This window comes from Opisthocomus hoazin, chromosome 31, assembly GCF_030867145.1.
Source record: "Opisthocomus hoazin isolate bOpiHoa1 chromosome 31, bOpiHoa1.hap1, whole genome shotgun sequence".
NCBI lineage: Eukaryota > Metazoa > Chordata > Aves > Opisthocomiformes > Opisthocomidae > Opisthocomus > Opisthocomus hoazin.
In genome coordinates this window covers 3,438,189-3,458,219 of record NC_134444.1, presented here as the reverse complement: position 1 = coordinate 3,458,219, position 20,031 = coordinate 3,438,189, and the positions used below count along the sequence as shown (strand labels likewise).

At 51.4% G+C, this 20,031-nt stretch overlaps 1 protein-coding gene and 1 pseudogene across 1 annotated transcript; one reads left to right on the top strand and one right to left on the bottom strand.

Annotated features, from left to right (window-relative positions):
* Positions 1 to 8,556: 8,556 nt before the first annotated feature.
* On the top strand, positions 8,557 to 10,875 carry LOC104328391 (olfactory receptor 14J1-like; annotated as a pseudogene).
* Positions 10,876 to 18,172: 7,297 nt separating this feature from the next.
* On the bottom strand, positions 18,173 to 18,940 carry LOC142365058 (olfactory receptor 14J1-like). Its single transcript, XM_075445503.1, has one exon. It carries the CDS (start codon positions 18,938 to 18,940, stop codon positions 18,173 to 18,175), a length of 768 nt encoding a protein of 255 aa, XP_075301618.1.
* Between the last annotated feature and the right edge of the window lie 1,091 nt (positions 18,941 to 20,031).

Sequence of the window (20,031 nt, the reverse complement as noted above, 5' to 3'; positions counted from 1 at the left end):
ATTAGTTCGCTGAGTTGGTCCTCTCAGACCTCCCGGGCAGCCGCTTTCTCGCCTACGCAACGAGTCACTGGATATCCGGAAAATGGCGGCGTAGGAGGAAATGGAGGATACCGTGGTACAGGATTCGGGGACGTGGAACAATCAAAAGTGGCAGCGGCAGCGCGCGGCCGGTTTGTGGGCGGCGGCACCTCAGCGCACCCCTCTTTGCGGTGCGGTGGCAGTGGTGGTGACTCTGGCAGCAGTGGTGGAAATTCCTGCACCAGCGGGTCGCCCCGCACGTGCTCCTGCTCCTGGACCACACGTTCCCCTGCCTCCACGGGCTGCCGACTCGGACCCCCTCCTGCTTTCACAGACGGCAGAGGGATACAAGGACCCTGAAACAGCAGGTTGGTAGCCGAGTAGATCCCTCCCTCGGGTACTAATGCAGTGAAAGCAGAAGCAACTGCTTCTCTCTCAGCTATCATAGCTTTCAAAGTATCATGTATTAGCCTCCACAACGTGGAGAATTTGCTCGCTTCCTTGGATCCCGTACTAATTTCTTCCCACAGTTTCGTTCCTATATCCGCCCATGACTGAACTTCAAAGGCAGCGTGAACTGAGGGGATGAAGTCCTTTCTCTGTGCCCACAGCAACAGAGACTTCAAGGTAGCCGAGTCAAATTGTAACCCTCTCGCGGAGAGGATGTGTTGGAGGAGCTTAACCACTGCTCACTCTTCCTTTGTCAGTGTGGACCCCATCTCCTCCCCGGCTGCCTGCTTGATCAGGGCAGGATTTCTGGGATTTCTTTTCCCGACTTTGCGCTAGCGACTCCCAGGTGCCGGGGCAGCACTCACCTTCGGCCGGCGTCCGCTCCCTCAGGGTTCGGTCATCTTGGAAAGATCACACGTGGATGCTAGTGCCGATCTGAGGGTCCCTGTTCAGGCGCCATTTGTTGCGGCGGTATCTAGGACTCGACCAATATGATCCATAACAGTCAACTTTAGTAGTAAAGAATCTAGATTATATAGACAGCACTCAGTTATGATTAGTCACTATACATAAACACTCGGTGCAACACTCAGCTATGATTGGTTACTATACATAAAAACATCTATCAATTAAACACCCCGGTTACATAATCAATACTCAAACTATGATTGGTCAGTATTCATAGAATGACTGCTTACCTGCAGCTGGCCTGAGAACGATTGTCTTTCCCACAGCCAGCCTGGGCAAGGTTTGTTCTCCCGCAGCTGGCCTGAGAAAGGCCTGTTTTCCTGCAGCCAGCCTGAGAAAGGTTTGTTTTCCCACAGCCAGCCTGAGAAAAGCTTTGAGGCCTGTGCTGCTTGAAGCCTGTGCTACTACAAACCGATCGAGTCCATAGTCAGAGTGTCTGGGTTGCTCACAATATGTCCCTGTTTCTCCAGAAACCCCACACATATCCATATATTCACTAACGTCTGTACACCATCACCCTCTGTTCCTTGAAACACAAAGAGATGGACTGATCTCATACTCCTTCTGGGTGGTTTCTCGTTCCACAGAACTACCCTTTGAGTGACCTTTCTTCTTCCTTGTGTCCAGTCTCCTTGTGTCCAAACTGCTGTGTGTGGCAGTGTTTCTCTCTCCTGCTTTTTGCTACAACCACATCGGAAACAACCCATCAAGCAGGCATCCCAACTCATCAGCCTTCTCGTGGCCTTTCACCTGATGAGATAGAAGTAACCTCAAAATGATCTCCCAAGGCTGCTAGCCATTCAGCTGCTTGGGTAGACTTGTCCAAGCCTTGTGCTTGCTGCTGTATCGTCATGCACTGAGGCAGGAGAGACATGCCAACCAAAATCTAAGCCCCCTTCCTGGAGTAAGCCTAGGTCTTTCGGCAGAGGGGATCTCCTGGTCAATGTGCCAGCCAGATGTCTTCTGCTACCCTGTCAGAGGTGCTGGCAGATGGCAGCTTAAAAGCCATGAGTCAAGGGATGACCTATCAGCTGTTTCAGAACCAAGTGACCTCACAGTCCCTTTCTCAGCCATGTTCCTACTGCTGGCCTATCATTCCGGAGGCACAAATGACATCACAGCCCCCTTCACAGCCATTGGCTTTTCACTGAATTATGAGCTCCTGAGACACAAATGACCACATGATACCATACCCAACCATCACAATCCTTGTTGCACAGTATCTGACAAGAAAAAAGGGAGCTTGTTTCAATAAGTTCATCTAATAGATTTCCTACCACGATTTTGAGTGGAGACACGTTCTTCAGAGGAACTGCTGCAATGCTGTTGGTGTATTTTCTATCTCTACTTCTGTCTCTGCATGATATGCTTCTCACAGAATCACAGAATCACAGAATATTCGGGGTTGGAAGGGATCTCTGGGTGTCATCTAGTCCAACCCCCCTTGCTGAAGCAGGGTTGGCTACAGCAGGCTGCACAGGACCTTGTCCAGGTGGGTCTTGAATATCTCCAGAGATGGCTGAATCCACAACCTCCCTAAGCAACCTGTGACAGGGCTTCGTCACCCTCAGAGCGAAGAAGTTCTTCCTCATGTTCAGATGGAATTTCCTATACTTCAGTTTGTGCCCGTTGCCCCTTGTCCTGTCGCTGGGCACCACTGGAAAGAGTCTGGCCCCATCCTCCTGACACCCACCCTTCAGATATTTATAACCTTTTATAAGGTCCCCTCTCAACCTTCTCTTCTCCAGGCTGAACAAGCCCAGCTCCCTCAGCCTCTCCTCGTAGGAGAGATGCTGCAGTCCCCTCATCATCCTCGTAGCCCTCTGCTGGACTCTCTCCAGTATCTCCTCATCTTTCTTCAAGTAGGGAGCCCAGAACTGGACACAGTACTCCTGATGACCTTGACTGACCAAAGGCCTATCCCATACCATACAATGTTGTACTCAACAATAAAAGCTGGGGAAGAAGGAAGCGGGACATTTGGACTTATGGCTTTTGCCATCCAGAGTAACCAGTACATGTGATAAAGCCCTGCTTTCCTAGAGATGGCTGAAAACCTGCCTGCCGAAGGGAAGGAGTGAATAAACTCTTTATTCTGATTTGCTTGTGTGCTGCTGTTGCTTTCCCTTTAAAACTCTCTGTATTTCAGCCCAACAATTTTCTCTTTTCCCATCTCATTCTCTGTCCCATCCCACTGTGGGGGAAGTGAGTGAGCAGCTGTGTGGTGCTGAGCTGCTGGCTGAGGTTCATTTGCGACAATCTACAGAGTCCATGGCCAGGAACAGTTTTCCCTGGCAGCAAGGAAGGCGACCAGCATCCTGGGCTGTGCAGACAGAAGCATGCCCAGCAGATTGAACACAGTAGTCATTCCCCATCACTCGGGGCTTCTTAGAGCACATGGAAAGTATGGTGTCCAGTGTAGGGTTCCAAATACAAAAAAAGTATTTGCTAAACTGCAGCGAGTTCAATGCGGGGCCATGAGGTTGCATCCCTTGCCCTGTAAAGACAGGTGAACAAATGGGGCTTGTTTGGCTGGGAGAAGAGATGGCTTTGGGGACGGGAGAAATACTTGCCGTTTTCCAGGGCCTGCAAGGAAGTGGTCAAGTGGAAAAGAGTCAGTGATTCACACTGTTACAAAGTGAGAGGATGAGACACCACCTTAAGGTGATACTACGAAGGTTCAGACTGCATGACAGGAGAACCTTCTTCCTCATGAGATCAATCAAGCATTGGAAGAATTTCCCAGAGTGGCAGTCTACAGTCTCCGTCCTTGGAGGTTGACAGGACCCTATCCATAACGCTCTGAGAACCTGTTTTGAGCAGCAGGTTGCACTGGACAACCTCCAGGCATGCCTTTCAACCTGAGTTATCATTTAATCCTGTGCCACATACCTCTGGGTATTTGAGATGTCTGAGAGAGCGGGGAGATGTGACACAAAACTTCAAGGTCATTCTCAGATTTCCCACAAGGCCCTGTCCTGCCTTTCCAGGCAGAGAAGAGACTGCTTGTCATGGCCTGAAAGTCAAACAAGGCCCAGAGGAATCGGCCCATGGTCATCATTTGTGCTTCCACAGGAGCAGGAGAGGGCCCAGGGCACCTCCCAGGGAGGAGCGATGGACCCTAACCAGGAGGATGTCTCAGCACCTCAGCTCCTTTCAGCTCCTGACATGCCAGGGCCCTGTGCCTCAGGAAGAGGTTTGGGGGTCCTCTCCCTGCAGGGGACAGAGCCTGGCACCTGAGGGGGTCTCGCCCCACCCCACAGGACAAGTCTCTGTGGCTGCAGGAAATGCTGCTGCCTCTGCCTCTTCCTCACCACTGAGTATCAAGAAAGGCCGGCAGGATCAGCTCAGGTAGTCAGGGTCTCTGCACCAAAGAGACCTAGTGAACTTACACTCTGCATGGAAGTGATGCGAATCCTGTGTGTGGGATGACTTCAGGTGTTCTGTCATGAGTTGGATGCATCCTGATGATTGTCCTGCCTCAGTTCCCTTTTAAAGTGGCCTGTCCCTCTTTCCACATGCCATGGACCTTTCTCTTCTACCTGAGCTCTGCTAGAAGCTCCTTGTTCAACGATGCGGGTCTCCTGCCTTCTTTTCTAGATTTCTTTCTCAGAGGGAAGCACCGCTCTTGAGCGTGGAGGAAGTGATGTTTAAACAGCGACCAGCACTCTCGGACCCCCCTGCCTTCGAGAGCCCTGGCCCACAGGATTCCTCCAGGTAGCTCCTTGAAAAGGCCAAAGTTAGCCCTCCTGAGGTCAAAGGTTTTGATCCTAGTATCGCCCTGCTTCCTCCACGACGGATCCTGAACTCCACCATTTCATGGTCACTGCAGCCGAGTCTACCTCCAACCTTCATATCCTTCACCAGTCCCTACTTGTTTGTTAGTACAAGGTCCGGCAGAGCGCCTTTCCTTGTTGCTTCCTCCACCACTTGCATCAGAAAGTTATCATCGATGCTCTGTAGGAACCTCCTGGATTGCTCCTGCCTAGCTGTGTGGTCCTCCCAGCTGATGTCAGGGTGGTTGAAGTCCCCCATGAGAACCAGGGCCTGTGACTGTGAGGCTGCTTGCAGCTGCCTGTAGAAGGCCTCATAAACTTCCTCCTCCTGGTCAGGTGGCCTGTAGTACACACCCACCATAATGTCACCCTTATGAGCCTGTCCCTTAATTCTAACCCATAAGCTCTCAGCTCCTTCTTCATCTGCCCCCAGGCAAAGCTCAATGCATTCCAGTTGTTTGCTCACATATAGAGCAACTCCACCACCTCTAAGAAGAGATGATGCTGAAAATGTCACTGGCTGTGGACATGCTTTGATACAGGATCACTGTGAAAACCATAGGCCTGATCCGTGACTGTATCACCAAGGGGAATGTTAAATGTTGGGGGAGAGAAGAACCAGCAGAGTTTGAGTGAGGGAACAAGTGCAGAGACCCTGGTGTGAGGTGCTTTGTATTCATGCATTGCTCAGCACCTGCTGTGTAGAGAAGGGACAGATTTACGCTACTGCAGTGATAGGATTCCGTCACTGGCCCAAAGACACCAAATCTGTCTGAGATGCCCTGGGTGGTGCCTGTCACACAACCAGTCTGAACAGGGATGGGGTTCCTGTAAAGGACCTGTGCTGTCCTTGTCACGTACATGCAGGTGTGCTGGAGTGCCCTGGCTTCTCACACAGCACTGCAGGCCTCCATTTAGACATTAAATTAAGATTCAGCTGCCCTGAATTAGGTCAGGCAATGCAGGGATGCACAGGAGACAGCTGCCATCACACTTTCAGGGCATACAGAAACACAACTGATGGTGAAGGGAGGGAGGCTCGCCGCTTCCTATGGCATATGAGTCCATTTGGTCAGTTGAAGACTTACCTAGGATGCCCTGGACATGAGGAACAGTTTCTCCCAGCACTGCTCCATTAGAGCTTGCAATTACCAGCATGCATCCTGGTCAGGTCTGGCACCTCAAATGTCCCCAGAAGTTTGTGTCTGAGCAGCTCACTCATGGCCTTCATCATCATTAATCACGCTGGGAGCTGAGACAAGCAGCTCACCTGCAGGTGCCTGCTGTGTACACACCGTAAGTGAGGGAAGAGGAATCCCACCTCCTGGGGGGTTGTGGCAGGGAGCTGAGTCCCCTTCTAGACCCAGGTCTACAGACCCATGATGACATGCCTCTAATGAGTCAGCTGCATCCCTTCCCTCAGAGCAGAAGGAAGAAGGTGAAAGAGATCCCTCCTGGTCACTGTCCTGGTTTCCTGTCTAATGATGGGACATGAAAAGGTGAATCTTGGACTTCTCTGCGTTTGGAGAGAGGACATTACTAAAAAGCAGTGTCTCTCCCCAGATGAGGGAGGGAACACCAATGATTCCTTCAGCCTATATCACAGCAGGTTCTCCTGGAGACCAAAAGACACCTGGAGGGAGCCCAGGGGGGCAGAGAAAGAGATGCCTTGGGCTGGTCCTCTGCTGCTGAGCTGGGCTGTGCTCCTGGGGTGGAGGGAGATCATGGCATTCAAGCAGTGCTGCAGAGAGACATCTCTAGCCAGGAGCAGCTCATCTGACAAGCACAATAGGGCTGAGGGCACTGCCTGCAGGCACTGAGGAGAGAGGCGAGATGTGAGAGAAATATTACAGGCACTGTGGAGTGGGAGAGTGCTGAGAGCTCACTGGTGGAGAAATCTACAGAGTCCTTAACACAGTAAGTCTCTGGCTTCAGGGCCATACACGAGTGTCCTGGAGGGGTCTCCCATATCTCACACATCTTGCTACAGCTGGGATCCGTCAGGATGGATCTCAGATTTTCTGTATTGTGGAGAAGGACATGCTCCGGAGCAGGGCTTCCCCACACCATCAGAGGGACATGGGATGAAATCTCCCTTCTCCCGGGGATGGCTGCAAGGTTGGGAAACCACGTGTTCAGGTAGGGGTGCCCAGGGCTGTCCTTCAGAGAGGGTCCCTGCACCCCAGGGGCTGTGTGCTGGGGAAGTGACTCTACCTCTTGCCAGGGTCAGCTCTCAGCCTGTCCTGGGAGCTCCCCACAGCACTGTGGGGATAAGCTCTGGGTGGAAGTGGTGATGCCTGCCAGGGCAGGGTCCTTCTGCTGTTGAGCAGGTGCTGCACGGGTCAGAGCTTCTCTCCAGATCCACTTCAGGGCATTTGCAGAGGGTCCTTTAGAATAAAGACATCAAGGCAGCATTTTCCTGAAGTACATGGAATCTGTGCTTTGAGTTTTAAACTCTTCATTGGCTGCTGGGCAGTGGGATATGGAAATTTATTTCTTCAATCTGGTGAGGTCAGAGACCCTACGTCAACATTAATATTATCTGAACTGCTCCTGAGAACCTGCCCACATAGAGATGCCCCTGGGCAGTGTCCTGCTGCCGGGAGGGGTCTGCAGGGCAGAGCTGAGCATGCAGTGTGTGGTGATAGAGGGGATTGTAAGAAATGTGAAACTATAACAAAAAGCCTTAATATTTTCTAGTTTTTAGTAGTCTTTAGTACAGTAACTTGCATTTCTGCATGCATAGTGATCTAGCGATGTAACTGTTACACTAAACCCTGTTTTCTCATTAAGGAATGTCGTGGAAGGTCATGGGCACAAGCTATCACTTAGTCGTTAGACAAAATAATTAAGTGAAACAAAAGTGGTCTTGGTTCTCAGCAAATAACTGGGATAACTGTGGGACAAAAGAGACTCCTAAATAATTCTACTCCAGACAGCTCGGCCTTGGGAGGGCAAATGCGTTAAGCTACAGAGATAAGGAGGCACCAAGAGAGCAATGAGACCAGAGCAAAACACCCTGAAGGACAAGATATACGTGATCTTGGAACTGAGTTGCGCAGAAACAAATGTCAATCAGTGAACAGCATGATGAAGAGGATGGGCCTTCATCTTCTGACCCCCAAAGACCACACAAAGATGCTAATAGACATGCGTGAAAGATATTTACATATGTTACTTAGTTCCTAGAAATATAATGAATATTTACATGTGTGATTGTATTTAACCTGAAGCAACAGGGTGTCTGGTGTGCACATTTGGAGAAGAAATCCCCTGTGTGCCCGGCGCCATAATAAAGAATCCCTGCTGAGCAGTATACATTGTGCTGTTAGTTATTTCCTACTGAATCTTCGAATCACAGTCAAAGTTCTTTCTGCAAGGAGAGAGCTGATCTGGGGGAGTTACATGAGAACTGAAATAGGTTTTGCTCTGAGATGTCTACCCTAACTTGTCACTGCCTCTTCCCCCTTGGACAAGTCCCTGTTCTCAGAGGAACCAAATGTCCAACAGCAGCTCCATCACCCACTTCCTCCTCCTGGCATTCGCAGACACATGGGAGCTGCAGCTCTTGCACTTCCAGCTCTTCCCGGGCATCTACCTGGCTGCCCTCCTGGGCAACGGCCTCATCATCACTGCCATAGCCTGCGACCACCGCCTCCACACCCCCATGTACTTCTTCCTCCTCAACCTCTCCCTCCTCGACCTGGCCTCCATCTCCACCACTGTCCCTAAAGGCATGGACAGCTCCCTCTGGAATAGCAGGGCCATTTCCTACTTGGGATGTGCTATACAGGCCTTTTTCTTTCCCTTTTTCACCTCTGCTGAGTATTTTCTCCTCACCATCATGGCCTATGACCGCTATGTTGCCACCTGCAAACCCCTGCACTACGGGACCCTCCTGGGCAGCAGAGCTTGTGTCCACATGGCAGCAGCTGCCTGGGGCACTGGGTTTCTCACTGCTCTGCTGCACACTGCCAACACATTTTCAGTCCCACTCTGCCACGGCAATGCTTGGACCAGTTCTTCTGTGAAATCCCCTCGATCCTCAAGCTCTCCTGCTCAGTCCTCTCAGACTACCTTAGGGTAGTTTGGCTTCTTGACATCAGTGCATTTGTTTCTTTTGGCAGTTTTGTTTTCATTGTGCTGTCCTATGTGCAGATCTTCAGGGCTGTGCTGAGGATCATCTCTGAGCAGGGACGGCATAAAGCATTTTCCACGTCCCTCCCTCACCTGATCTTGGTCACCCTGTTTATCAGCACTGGATTTTTTGCCTATCTGAAGTCCCCCTCCACTTCCTCCTCATCTCTGGATCTGGTGGTTGCATTTCTGTATTCGGCGTTGCCTCCAGCAGCGCACCCTCTCATCTACAGCATGAGGAACCAGGACCTCAAGGGTGCAGTGTGGAAATTGTTAACTGGATTGTTTTCAAAAGCATTAAACTGTTTTTTGTGTTTGCCAATTACTCATTACAGGCCCAGCCCATCTCCTTTAGTTTTAGTTGGTTCTTGATTTTGTCTGGCTTTTTTTTTTTTATGTTTGACTTCTTAGAATATTGTTGAAAAAGAAATTTAATTATTTGTGCAATTTCTAATTATTTATCTATCCAGCTTCTTTGTGACCCACCATCTTACAAAATGAGAAGCTGTGCTCTCTTTGTGTTTAAACAATATAAATGGCCTTCCAGTGACCTGTTTGTCTGAGATCCTGCCTTTGAGACCTTCCCTGGAGCTGCAGGGGCAGTTCCTGTGTGCAGAGGTGAGACTGAAAAGAGTCCCGGCACAGCGGGGGAACACCAGTGCTTGGTCTTCCCAAAGCTGCTCTCTTCCCACTTCAGCGCTCTCCTTCTTAGCTCTTGTGTAGGTGTAAGGCCTGAGTGCTCTTGCACTTGGTTACTGTCCTGCAGTGTGGCAGCCCTGTGACCACAGGCAGGGACAGGTAGTGGATAATTCTGTGACAAATCTGGCTGCCACAGCGGCATTTCCATCATACACGGGAATCTCCTCAGGCAGTGCCTGAAGCCTTAGGTCTCCTTCCAAAGTATTCGCTCAAGAACACACTCAATAAAATGGTTGGGAAAGAAACAACCAGTGAACAGCCAAAGTGTGTGAGTGTGCAGGGTGGAGTGAAACAGCATTGTTCTCGCACTGCCAGGCTCCTGGGAGAGACATGAAAGTCCAGGAGAGCAGGGTCTCCTCTGTGCCCATGTACCCTGGACAGCCCGGGGAAGTTCCCCAGGGCAATCATCACAGCCCAGCCAATAACAACCACCATTTCCAGCACTGACCTCTTACTCCAGCTCAGAGAGGTGCTTTATGTTTCCATTGAGGGACACCGAATGACTAGCTCAGAAGTCCTTCTTTGCATTGTACATATGACACCCAAGCACGCTCATGGTGTGCGGGTGGTGGGATGAACCCAGGCGAGCACAAATTCCATCAGCTATTCCTGCGAGTGAGGGAATATTTTCCTGAAGGAATAATTCCATGAAGGCTTGTGGAACAGTGTCACGAATTAGTGGTTATGTCACTTAAATGATCCCTCAAAGGTTTTACAAGAAAAGTTTTTAAGGAATATTTAGAAAATGTGATATTAAAAAGTTCATTGGCAAAGTTAACTGTATTACTTATTAAATAAAGGGAATACAAAATCACACTGGGTTTTGAGTAGAAAATTATTTATACAGAGTGGAACAAGCTCTAAGAGATAGGGAGACCCTCCCGTTGAGTCACCAAGTTTGAACCAGACCCCCTTGCTTTCTAAACCCTTTCTCAGAGAGGAGCCTGGGTGCAGCTGGATCTGGAACCGGCCTTACACCACAACGGTTTATGTCTAAGATACATGTTTGTGTGTTCACAGTTTAAAGAGAAAGAGAGAGAGTCACAGGAAGTTAGCAGTTATTAATCACTAGTTGACTTTTCATTTGCTAGTTGATGAAGGAGAATTTGCTACAAATCATGGGAATAGAATATTACGTTGAATTGATTCAGGGCACTCACCCCACAGTCACAGCCCCTCTGAAGGGCACAGCAGGTCCTGAGGGACAGAGAGGAGTCTCAGGTTCCCCATCAGCCCCAGGGCTCGGGCCAGCCATGGCATGAGGACATGGAGGCCAGCATCTTCCTGTGTCTGCTGGCCTTGTCTTAAAGAGAATCTTATTGCCTAATGCTGGCAGTCCCTCTGTACCAGTCCCTCTCCCAAGCACAAGACTCCTGCCCTGGGGGTTTCCCAGGCAGCTCCTGCTACACCAGTAAGAGAAAAGCCTGCCCAAACTGGTTCATGCAGAAATAGCTCTGCTCTTGTCCAGGGATGTCATCTTGAGCATTGCCCTGAGTTGGCAGTGCTGCCTGCAGGACAGTGGCTCCTGAAAGGCACAGGGACATGGTCCCGGGCAGATCCCTGTGGATCACCCATCATTTCCATCGACACTGGGCACCCACACATGAAGGATCCACACAGGCTCGTTCTCTTACACATCGCCACATGCCCTTCAGTGCTGAACCCGTGGAGAAGCAAAGCGCAGCAATGAACTCGTAGGGGCAATTACTTCAGCCTGTTCCTGACCTCAGCTTTGGAAGAAGAGCCCAACAACCAGAGACTGGTACTGAGAAAACCCTCTTTTATTACAGAGATGTAACACGGGAAGCCAGCTGTACCATTGTTTCAGTTTCGGCTGCCGCCGGCAACAAAAGCACCACGCGGCCGCCCCTCCCCCTGCCTGCGTGCGGAGGAGAATGAAAAGAAAGAGGCAGAAACTGGTGGGTCGGGATAAGGGCAGTTTAACAGAACAGCAAACAGAGGGAAAACAGGAACAACAACGATACAGATAAGGAGAAAACACAACGAACCGTACAGATAGCCGCTCTCCCGAAACAGGACCGGCGCTGCGTTTCCCCAAGCCGCGAGTGCCGTCCCGCCACGCCACCCCCCCCCCACCGGAACCCAGCGTGACGTCACGTGGTATGGAATACCGGGCTCTGTTTGGCCAGGTGGGGTCAGCCCCCACCCCTCGGCTGTGCCCCTTCCTGGATTCCAGTGAAAATTAACCCTGTTCTGGCCAAACCCAGGACATTATCCACCCCTTATTCCATACAATCTACGTCACGCCCAGGTCCCCCATTGTCCAGTTGATCACCACCACTTCTCCTGTCTCCAGATATCATTCCCTTAGTCTATGGATCATCACTCTAAAGTGTCCGTTGAGTTCATTTAATCCATGACTTCAGGCTCCATCTGTCGTAATGGTCTTCCGTGGCAGGAGAGGTGATGTGTGGTGATGGGCGGTCACTTGCTGCATCCGGAGCTCACGGCTGATGCATCTGGTGCGGCCCGTGCCCACAGTCTGCAGGAGATGTTGATCTTGATGAAGTTGCTGGATGCCAGTTGTTGAAAAACCAGGTCCAGTTCCATCATCGCTGTGCTCTGCTAGGTTTTCATCGGAAAAGTCCATCCTTCTTCAATCTGGACGATTCTTACTATGCTACTACTGGTACAAAATATAACAATTATAACAGTAATAACAGACAGTGGCAAGGTTATTTAACCACTAACTTTATACAATTTATTTATGGACTATTCTCGCCCAAAATTAAATCCCCATGAGGTACACATCGGACTTCCCCATCCTTCCGCATTACCCACCAGGTACACCCAGGTCCTTGAGCAAAAGAAATCCCGCGGACGGGCTTGCCTTTGCCCGAGGCAGGACTAACCCAAACCGTCTTCCCTAACATGTTCCGCATGTGCACTACAGGGACTTTATCCCCTTCTACTGGGCGCTGAGGTTTTGACTGGGCAGGACCAGCCCTGTTGGTGGACCCTCTGGTGTTGACCAACCAGGTGGCCTTTGCTAAATGGGTATCCCAATTTTTGAAAGTCCCACCCCCCATTGCCCTCAGAGTGGTTTTTAGCAGCCCATTGTAACCTTAATCTTTCCAGAGGCTGGTGCATGGTAGGGGATGTGATACACCCACTCAATACCGTTCTTTGGCCCAGGTGTCTATGAGGCTGTTGCGAAAGTGAGCCCCGTTGTCCGACTCGATTCTTTCGGGAGTGCCATGTCGCCACAGGACTTGTTTTTCCAGGCCCAGGATGGTATTCCGGGCGGTGGCATGGGGCACAGGGTAGGTTTCCAGCCATCCGGTGGTGGCCTCCACCATTGTGAGTACATAGCGCTTGCCTTGGCGGGTTTGTGGCAGTGTGATGTAGTCAATCTGCCAAGCCTCCCCATATTTATATTTTAGCCATCGTCCTCCATACTACTGAGGCTTTACCCGCTTGGCTTGCTTGATTGCAGCGCATGTCTCACATTCATGGATAACCTGTGCGATAGTGTCCATGGTCAAGTCCACCCCTCGGTCACGAGCCCATCTGTATGTCGCGTCTCTTCCTTGGTGGCCCGAGGTGTCATGGGCCCACCAAGCTATAAACAGTTCACCCTTATGTTGCCAGTCCAGATCCACCTGAGCCACTTCAATCTTAGCAGCCTGATCTACCTGGTGGTTGTTTTGATGTTCTTCAGTGGCCCGACTCTTAGGGACGTGGGCGTCCACGTGACGGACTTTTACAGCCAACTGCTCCAGCTGGGCAGCAATATCTTGCCACAATGGGGCAGCCCAGATAGGTTTGCCTCTGCGCTGCCAGTTGTTCTTCTTCCATTGCTGCAGCCACCCCCACAAGGCATTGGCCACCATCCAAGAGTCGGTGTAAAGATAGAGCACTGGCCACTTCTCTCGACTGGCAATGTCTAAAGCCAGCTGGATGGCTTTCACCTCTGCAAACTGGCTAGATTCACCTTCTCCCTCGGCAGTTTCTGCGACTTGTCGTGTAGGGCTCCATACAGCAGCCTTCCACCTCCGCTGCTTCCCCACAATGCGACAGGACCCATCCGTGAACAGGGCATACTGTTTCTTATCTTCTGGCAGCTGGTTATACAGTGGGGCCTCTTCAGCACGTGTCACCTCCTCCTCTGGCGATGCTCCAAAATCTTTGCCTTCTGGCCAGTCCATGATGACCTCCAGAATTCCTGGGCGACTGGGGTTTCCCATTCGGGCGCACTGGGTGATCAGCGCCACTTACTCCACGTAGCATCGGTGGCATGATGCGTAGAGGGGACCCTCTCTTTGAACATCCAGCCCAGGACCGGCAATCGTGGAGCCAGGAGAAGCTGTGCTTCAGTGCCGACCACTTCTGAAGCAGCTCGAACGCCTTCATATGCTGCCAGAATCTCTTTTTCAGTGGGAGTATAGCGGGCCTCAGATCCTTTGTATCCCCGGCTCCAGAACCCCAGGGGTCGACCTCGAGTCTCCCCTGGTGCTTTCTGCCAGAGACTCCAGGTTGGGCCATTCTCCCTGGCTGCGGTGTAGAGCACGTTTTTAACATCTTGCCCTGACCGGACTGGACCAAGGGCTACGGCATGAACTATCTCCCGTTTAATTTGTTCAAATGCCTGTCGTTGCTCAGGGCCCCATTCAAAATCATTCTTCTTCCGGGTCACGTGGTACAGAGGACTCACAATTTGGCTGTAATTTGGGATGTGAATCCTCCAAAAACCCACAACACCTAGGAAGGCCTGTGCTTCCTTTTTGTTGGTTGGTGGAGACATAGCTGCTATTTGGTTGATGACATACATTGGGATTTGACGGCGCCCATCCTGCCATTTTATTCCCAAAAACTGGATCTCTTGCGCAGGTCCCTTGACTTCACTTCGCTTAATGGCGAAACCGGCTTTCAGAAGGATCTGAACTATTTTCTCCCCTTTCTCAAAAACTTCCTCCGCTGTGTCACCCCATATAATGATGTCATCGATGTACTGCAGATGTTCTGGGGCTTCACTCTTTTCCAGTGCAGTCTGGATTAGTCCATGGCAAATGGTGGGACTGTGTTTCCACCCCTGGGGCAGTCGATTCCAGGTGTACTGTATGCCCCTCCAGGTGAAAGCAAACTGTGGCCTGCACTCTTCTGCCAAAGGGATGGAGAAGAATGCATTAGCGATGTCAATTGTAGCATACCACTTGGCTGCTTTTGACTCCAGCTGATATTGAAGTTCTAGCATGTCTGGCACGGCAGCACTCAGCGGTGGTGTGACTTCATTCAGGCCACGGTAGTCTATTGTCAGTCTCCACTCTCCAGTAGACTTTCTCACTGGCCATATGGGACTATTAAAGGGTGAGCGAGTTTTACTGATCACTCCTTGACTCTCCAGCTGGCGGATCAGCTGATGAATGGGGAGAAGGGAGTCTCGGTTGGTACGATATTGTCGCCGGTGCACCGTTGTGGTCGCGATTGGCACCTGTTGTTCTTCAACCCTCAGCAACCCCACAACGGAAGGATCCTCCGAGAGAACAGGCAAAACGGACAGCTGTTTAATTTCTTCCGTCTCCACAGCAGCTACGCCAAAAGCCCACCGATACCCCTTTGGGTCTTTGAAATACCCTCTCCTAAGATAGTCTATCCCAAGGATGCACGGAGCCTCGGGGCCAGTTACAATGGGGTGCTTCTGCCACTCCTGCCCAGGGAGGCTCACTTCAACCTCCAGTACACTCAGCTCTTGGGACCCCCCTGTCACTCCCAAAATGCAAATGGACTCTGACCCTTTGAACTCTGATGGCATTAAAGTACACTGTGCACCAGTGTCCACTAGAGCTTTATACTCTTGTGGATCTGACGTGCCAGGCCACCGAATCCACACCGTCCAATAAACACGGTTGTCCCTTTCCTCCACCTGGCTGGAGGCAGGGCCCCTCTAAACCTCATCAGAGAATTTGCTGCTCACTTGCTGTAAGAATGACTTGGAGGTCCCCTCCAGAGGATCGGAATCAAGGTCAAACTCTACCTTGTCTGGAGAGCTGGCTGCTGGAAACTGGAGCGGCATTTTTCCTAACAGAATCCCCTTTGGTGATTGTTTTACCTCGCAACTCACGTACTCGTGCCTCTAGACTTGAGGTGGGTTTTCCATCCCACTTCCTCATGTCCTCTCCATGGTCACGCAGGTAAAACCACAGGGTGCCCCGGGGTGTATAGCCTCTGTATTCCCTCTCCTGAGCAGAGAAACGCTTGCCCCTAATAGCTGAGACACTGGCCCGTACAGGTGGGGAGTAGGACATATTCTCTTTGATTTGCCGCACCTCCCGGACCAGTTTCTCCACAGCTGAGACAAGGGAGGAAGAGAGACTTTCCTCATATTGCCGGAGTCTGACAGCCACCTCATCCACTGTTGGTGCCTCCTTACCCTTCCAATTTACAACTGCCAGTGAGTTGGCATATGAGGAGGGTGCGCTCCGCACAAACTTCCTCCACATGGATTGTGAGTACTGGACTTCATCTGGGTCTGTGGGTAACTGGTCATCATCTGGTTCATTATAAACCAGCTCCCGCACAGCTAATTCCCTCAAGTACTGAATACCCTTTTCCATATTGGTCCACTTGCCAGGATGACATACAAAATCGTCACTGAAGGGGTATCTCTCCCTCACCCCTGAGAGAAGTCTCCTCCAGAGGCTGAGGACTTGTTCCTTTTTCCCAATGGCCTTGTCAATGCCCCCGTCCCTGGCCAGGGATCCCAGCTGCTTGGCTTCCTTGCCCTCTAATTCCAAGCTGCTGGCCCCGTTATCCCAGCACCGCAGCAGCCAGGTGACAATGTGCTCGCCTGGGTGGCGGCTGAAATCTTTCCGCATGTCTCGCAGCTCGCCCAGGGACAGGGACCGGGTGATGATCTCTGTCTCTGTCTCCCGTGATGACCTTGGCTCATCATCATCCCTCCCGGAGCGATCTGCTCTCTTTGCGTCTTTCTTTAGTTTTACGGGGGCGACTGCTACCTGCACAGGTTGGTCATTGGGCTCAGTCACTGTGCCTGTGGCTGGAGCTGGGGCTGGAGCCGCTGCTGTGCCCACCGGGGAAACTGAGGCAGACCCTGCAGCTGTGGCTGCAGCAGCCGTGGTGCCGGTCGTGGGGGCTGTTACTGCCTGCTGGGCTGGAGGGGCTGCAGGGCCGGCTGGGGGGGCAGCGCCAGTGCCTGCAGCTTCGTTTCCCCCGCCTTCCCCTTTAAGGTGCTGAACAGTGTTGAACACGGAAGCTCGGTAGGGGTGGGCCAGACCCCAGCACATTGAGGTGATCTGTGTCTCTCTGGAGTTCCCAGGGTGGCAGCACACTTTTTGCAGATATTTTACTAGTTTGTCCGGATTCTGTATTTGCTCAGGAGTGAGTTTAAAACACACCGGGGGTGCCCACTGCTCTAGACATCTGCCCATGCTGTCCCACACACCCAGCCACTCACAGCTATCCAGCCCCGGGGCAGGTCTCTGCAGGATGTTCTTAACGACTTGCTTAACCCTAAACAAAACCCAGAACCCGTTCAGGAGGCATAACAAAAGGAGAGTGCTGCCCTGAGCATCCCACCGGTACTCGAAATTCTCAAAAGCAGTTAGGACCAGCCTGAGGAAGAGAGGGGGGGCGAAAGAGTGGGGGAAGGTATCCCCTTCGGTTTTCCCCACAGACTGGGTTTGATTATTAACAAAATCTAAGACATAGGATCCGAGGTACGGAAATGACCGCAGTGCCGCATGCAAATACAAGACTAATTTCATGTACAGTGATGTTATCATATCATAAGTCGATATCGTACAGTACAGCAAAATCATCATCCTGATCTTTTTTCCCGATGTAACAAACAGCACGGCGGCAAACACATACAGCAAGTAAGGATTTAGGTAGCACAGATATTTGATCAAAGTCAGAAACATTTTTACCGGCTACTTTAACTAACAGAGTAAATGCGTATGATAAATTTTAACAAAATCTATGAAAGCAGTTTTAACACCCGCTGCTCAGCCCTGCCGTTATCCCCGCTCCACGTCTGGGCGCCAATTTAATGTTTCGGTTTCGGCTGCCGCCGGCAACAAAAGCACCACGCGGCCGCCCCTCCCCCCGCTGGCGTGCGGAGGAGAATGAAAAGAAAGAGGCAGAAACTGGTGGGTCAGGATAAGGGCAGTTTAACAGAACAGCAAACAGAGGGAAAACAGGAACAACAACGATACAGATAAGGAGAAAACACAACAACGAACCGTACAGATAGCCGCTCTCCCGAAACAGGACCGGCGCTGCGTTTCCCCAAGCCGCGAGTGCCTTCCCGCCACGCCGCCCCCCCTCACCTGAACCCAGCGTGACGTCACGTGGTATGGAATACCGGGCTCTGTTTGGCCAGGTGGGGTCAGCCCCCACCCCCCGGCTGTGCCCCTTCCTGGATTCCAGTGAAAATTAACCCTGTTCTGGCCAAACCCAGGACAACCATCCTGGCAGAGAAACATACAGAGTCTTCTAGGGCAGACAGGCTGGGTTGTGCCTCAGCGGAACTTGAGTGGATGCAGACATTCCTGGACAAACAGGATTGTCACAGACAAAAAGCTCCATGCACTGGAGGTTTCAGAGATGAATTAGAAAATCTCTTCTGAAGAGACAAGAGAAGCTCATTTCTGTAAAGGTATAAATGACTGAATCATCTTCTTCAGTACGTCCCTGAGCTCCTGATTCCTCATGGCGTAGATGAGGGGGTTCACAGCTGGAGGTACCACCGAGTACAGAAATGACACCACCAGATCCAGAGATGAGGAGGAAGTGGAGGGGGACTTCAGATAGGCAAAAAATCCAGTGCTGATAAACAGGGTGACCAAGATCAGGTGAGGGAGGGACGTGGAAAATGCTTTATGCCGTCCCTGCTCAGAGATGATCCTCAGCACAGCCCTGAAGATCTGCACATAGGACAGCACAATGAAAACAAAACAGTCAAAACCTAAACAGGCACCTGCCACAAGAAGCCCAACTTTCCTGAGGTAGGAGTGTGAGCAGGAGAGCTTGAGGATCGAGGGGATTTCACAGAAGAACTGGTCTACAGCATTGCCATGGCAGAGGGGTAGTGAAAATGTACTGGCAGTGTGCATGAGAGCATAGAGGAACCCAGTGCCCCAGGCAGCTGTTGCCATGTGGACACAAGCTCTGCTGCCCAGGAGGATCCCGTAGTGCAGGGGTTTGCAGATGGCAACATAGCGGTCATAGGCCATGACAGTGAGGAGACAATACTCTGCTGTGAACAAGAAGAGGAAAAAAAAGAGCCGGACAGCACATCCTGAGTAGGAGACAGCCCTGAAGTCCCAAAGAGAATTGGCCATGGATTTGGGGACAGTGGTGGAGATGGAGGCCATGTCGAGGAGGGTGAGGTTGAGGAGGAAGAAGTACATGGGGGTATGGAGGCGGTGGTCGCAGGCTATGGCACTGATGACGAGGCCGTTGGCCAGGAGGGTAGCCAGGTAGATGGCCAGGAAGAGCCAGAAGTGCAAGAGCTGCAGCTCCCATGCGTCTGCGAATGCCAGGAGGAGGAATTCAGTGATGGAGCTGCTGTTGGACATTGGCTCCCACTCAGCATAGAGCACTATCCGAAAAGAAATACACAGTGACAAGTTAGGGTAGAATTCTCTTAAAAAAGTCAAAGCCCCTTCTTCTAGACTCACCTCCTCTGCTACACACCACCCCCATGTTCTTTTCTAGCAGACCTTCCATCAGCTGCATGGCTGGAGCTCTGGTCTGTGCTGGCTGAGTGTGCCATGATGAGCAGGTGTGCTGCCTGCTGGGTGCTGAGGAGTGAGCCCTGCTCTGCAGCACGGAGTTCATGGGAACGCTGTGGTCAGGGGCCAGTGCTGTTGTTTTTTGACTTTGTCAGACAGATCTGTAACAACAAGGGTGGACAAGGGAAAACCTATGGATGTCATCTATCTGGATTTTTGTAAAGCCTTTGACACGGTCCCCCACAACATTCTTCTCTCTAAATTGGGGAGCCATGGATTTGATGGGTGGACCGTTTGGTGGATAAGGAATTGGTTGGATGGTCGCAGCCAAAGGGTAGTAGTCAACGGCTCAATGTCCAGATGGAGACCAGTGATGAGTGGAGTCCCTCAGGGGTCCGTACTGGGACCGGTGCTGTTCAATATATTTATCAATGACATGGACAGTGACATCGAGTGTACCCTCAGCAAGTTTGCAGATGACACCAAGCTGAGTGGTACGGTCGAGACACCAGAAGGACGGGATGCCATCTAGAGGGACCTGGACAAGCTGGAGAGGTGGGCCTGTGTGAACCTCATGAGGTTCAACATGGCCAAGTGCAAGGTCCTACACCTGGGTCGGGGTAATCCCCGCTATCAATACAGGCTGGGGGATGAAAGGATCGAGGGCAGCCCTGCTGAGAGGGACTTGGGGGTACTGATAGACCAAAGGCTGGACATGAGCGGGCAATGTGCGCTGGCAGCCCAGAGGGACAACCGTGTCCTGGGCT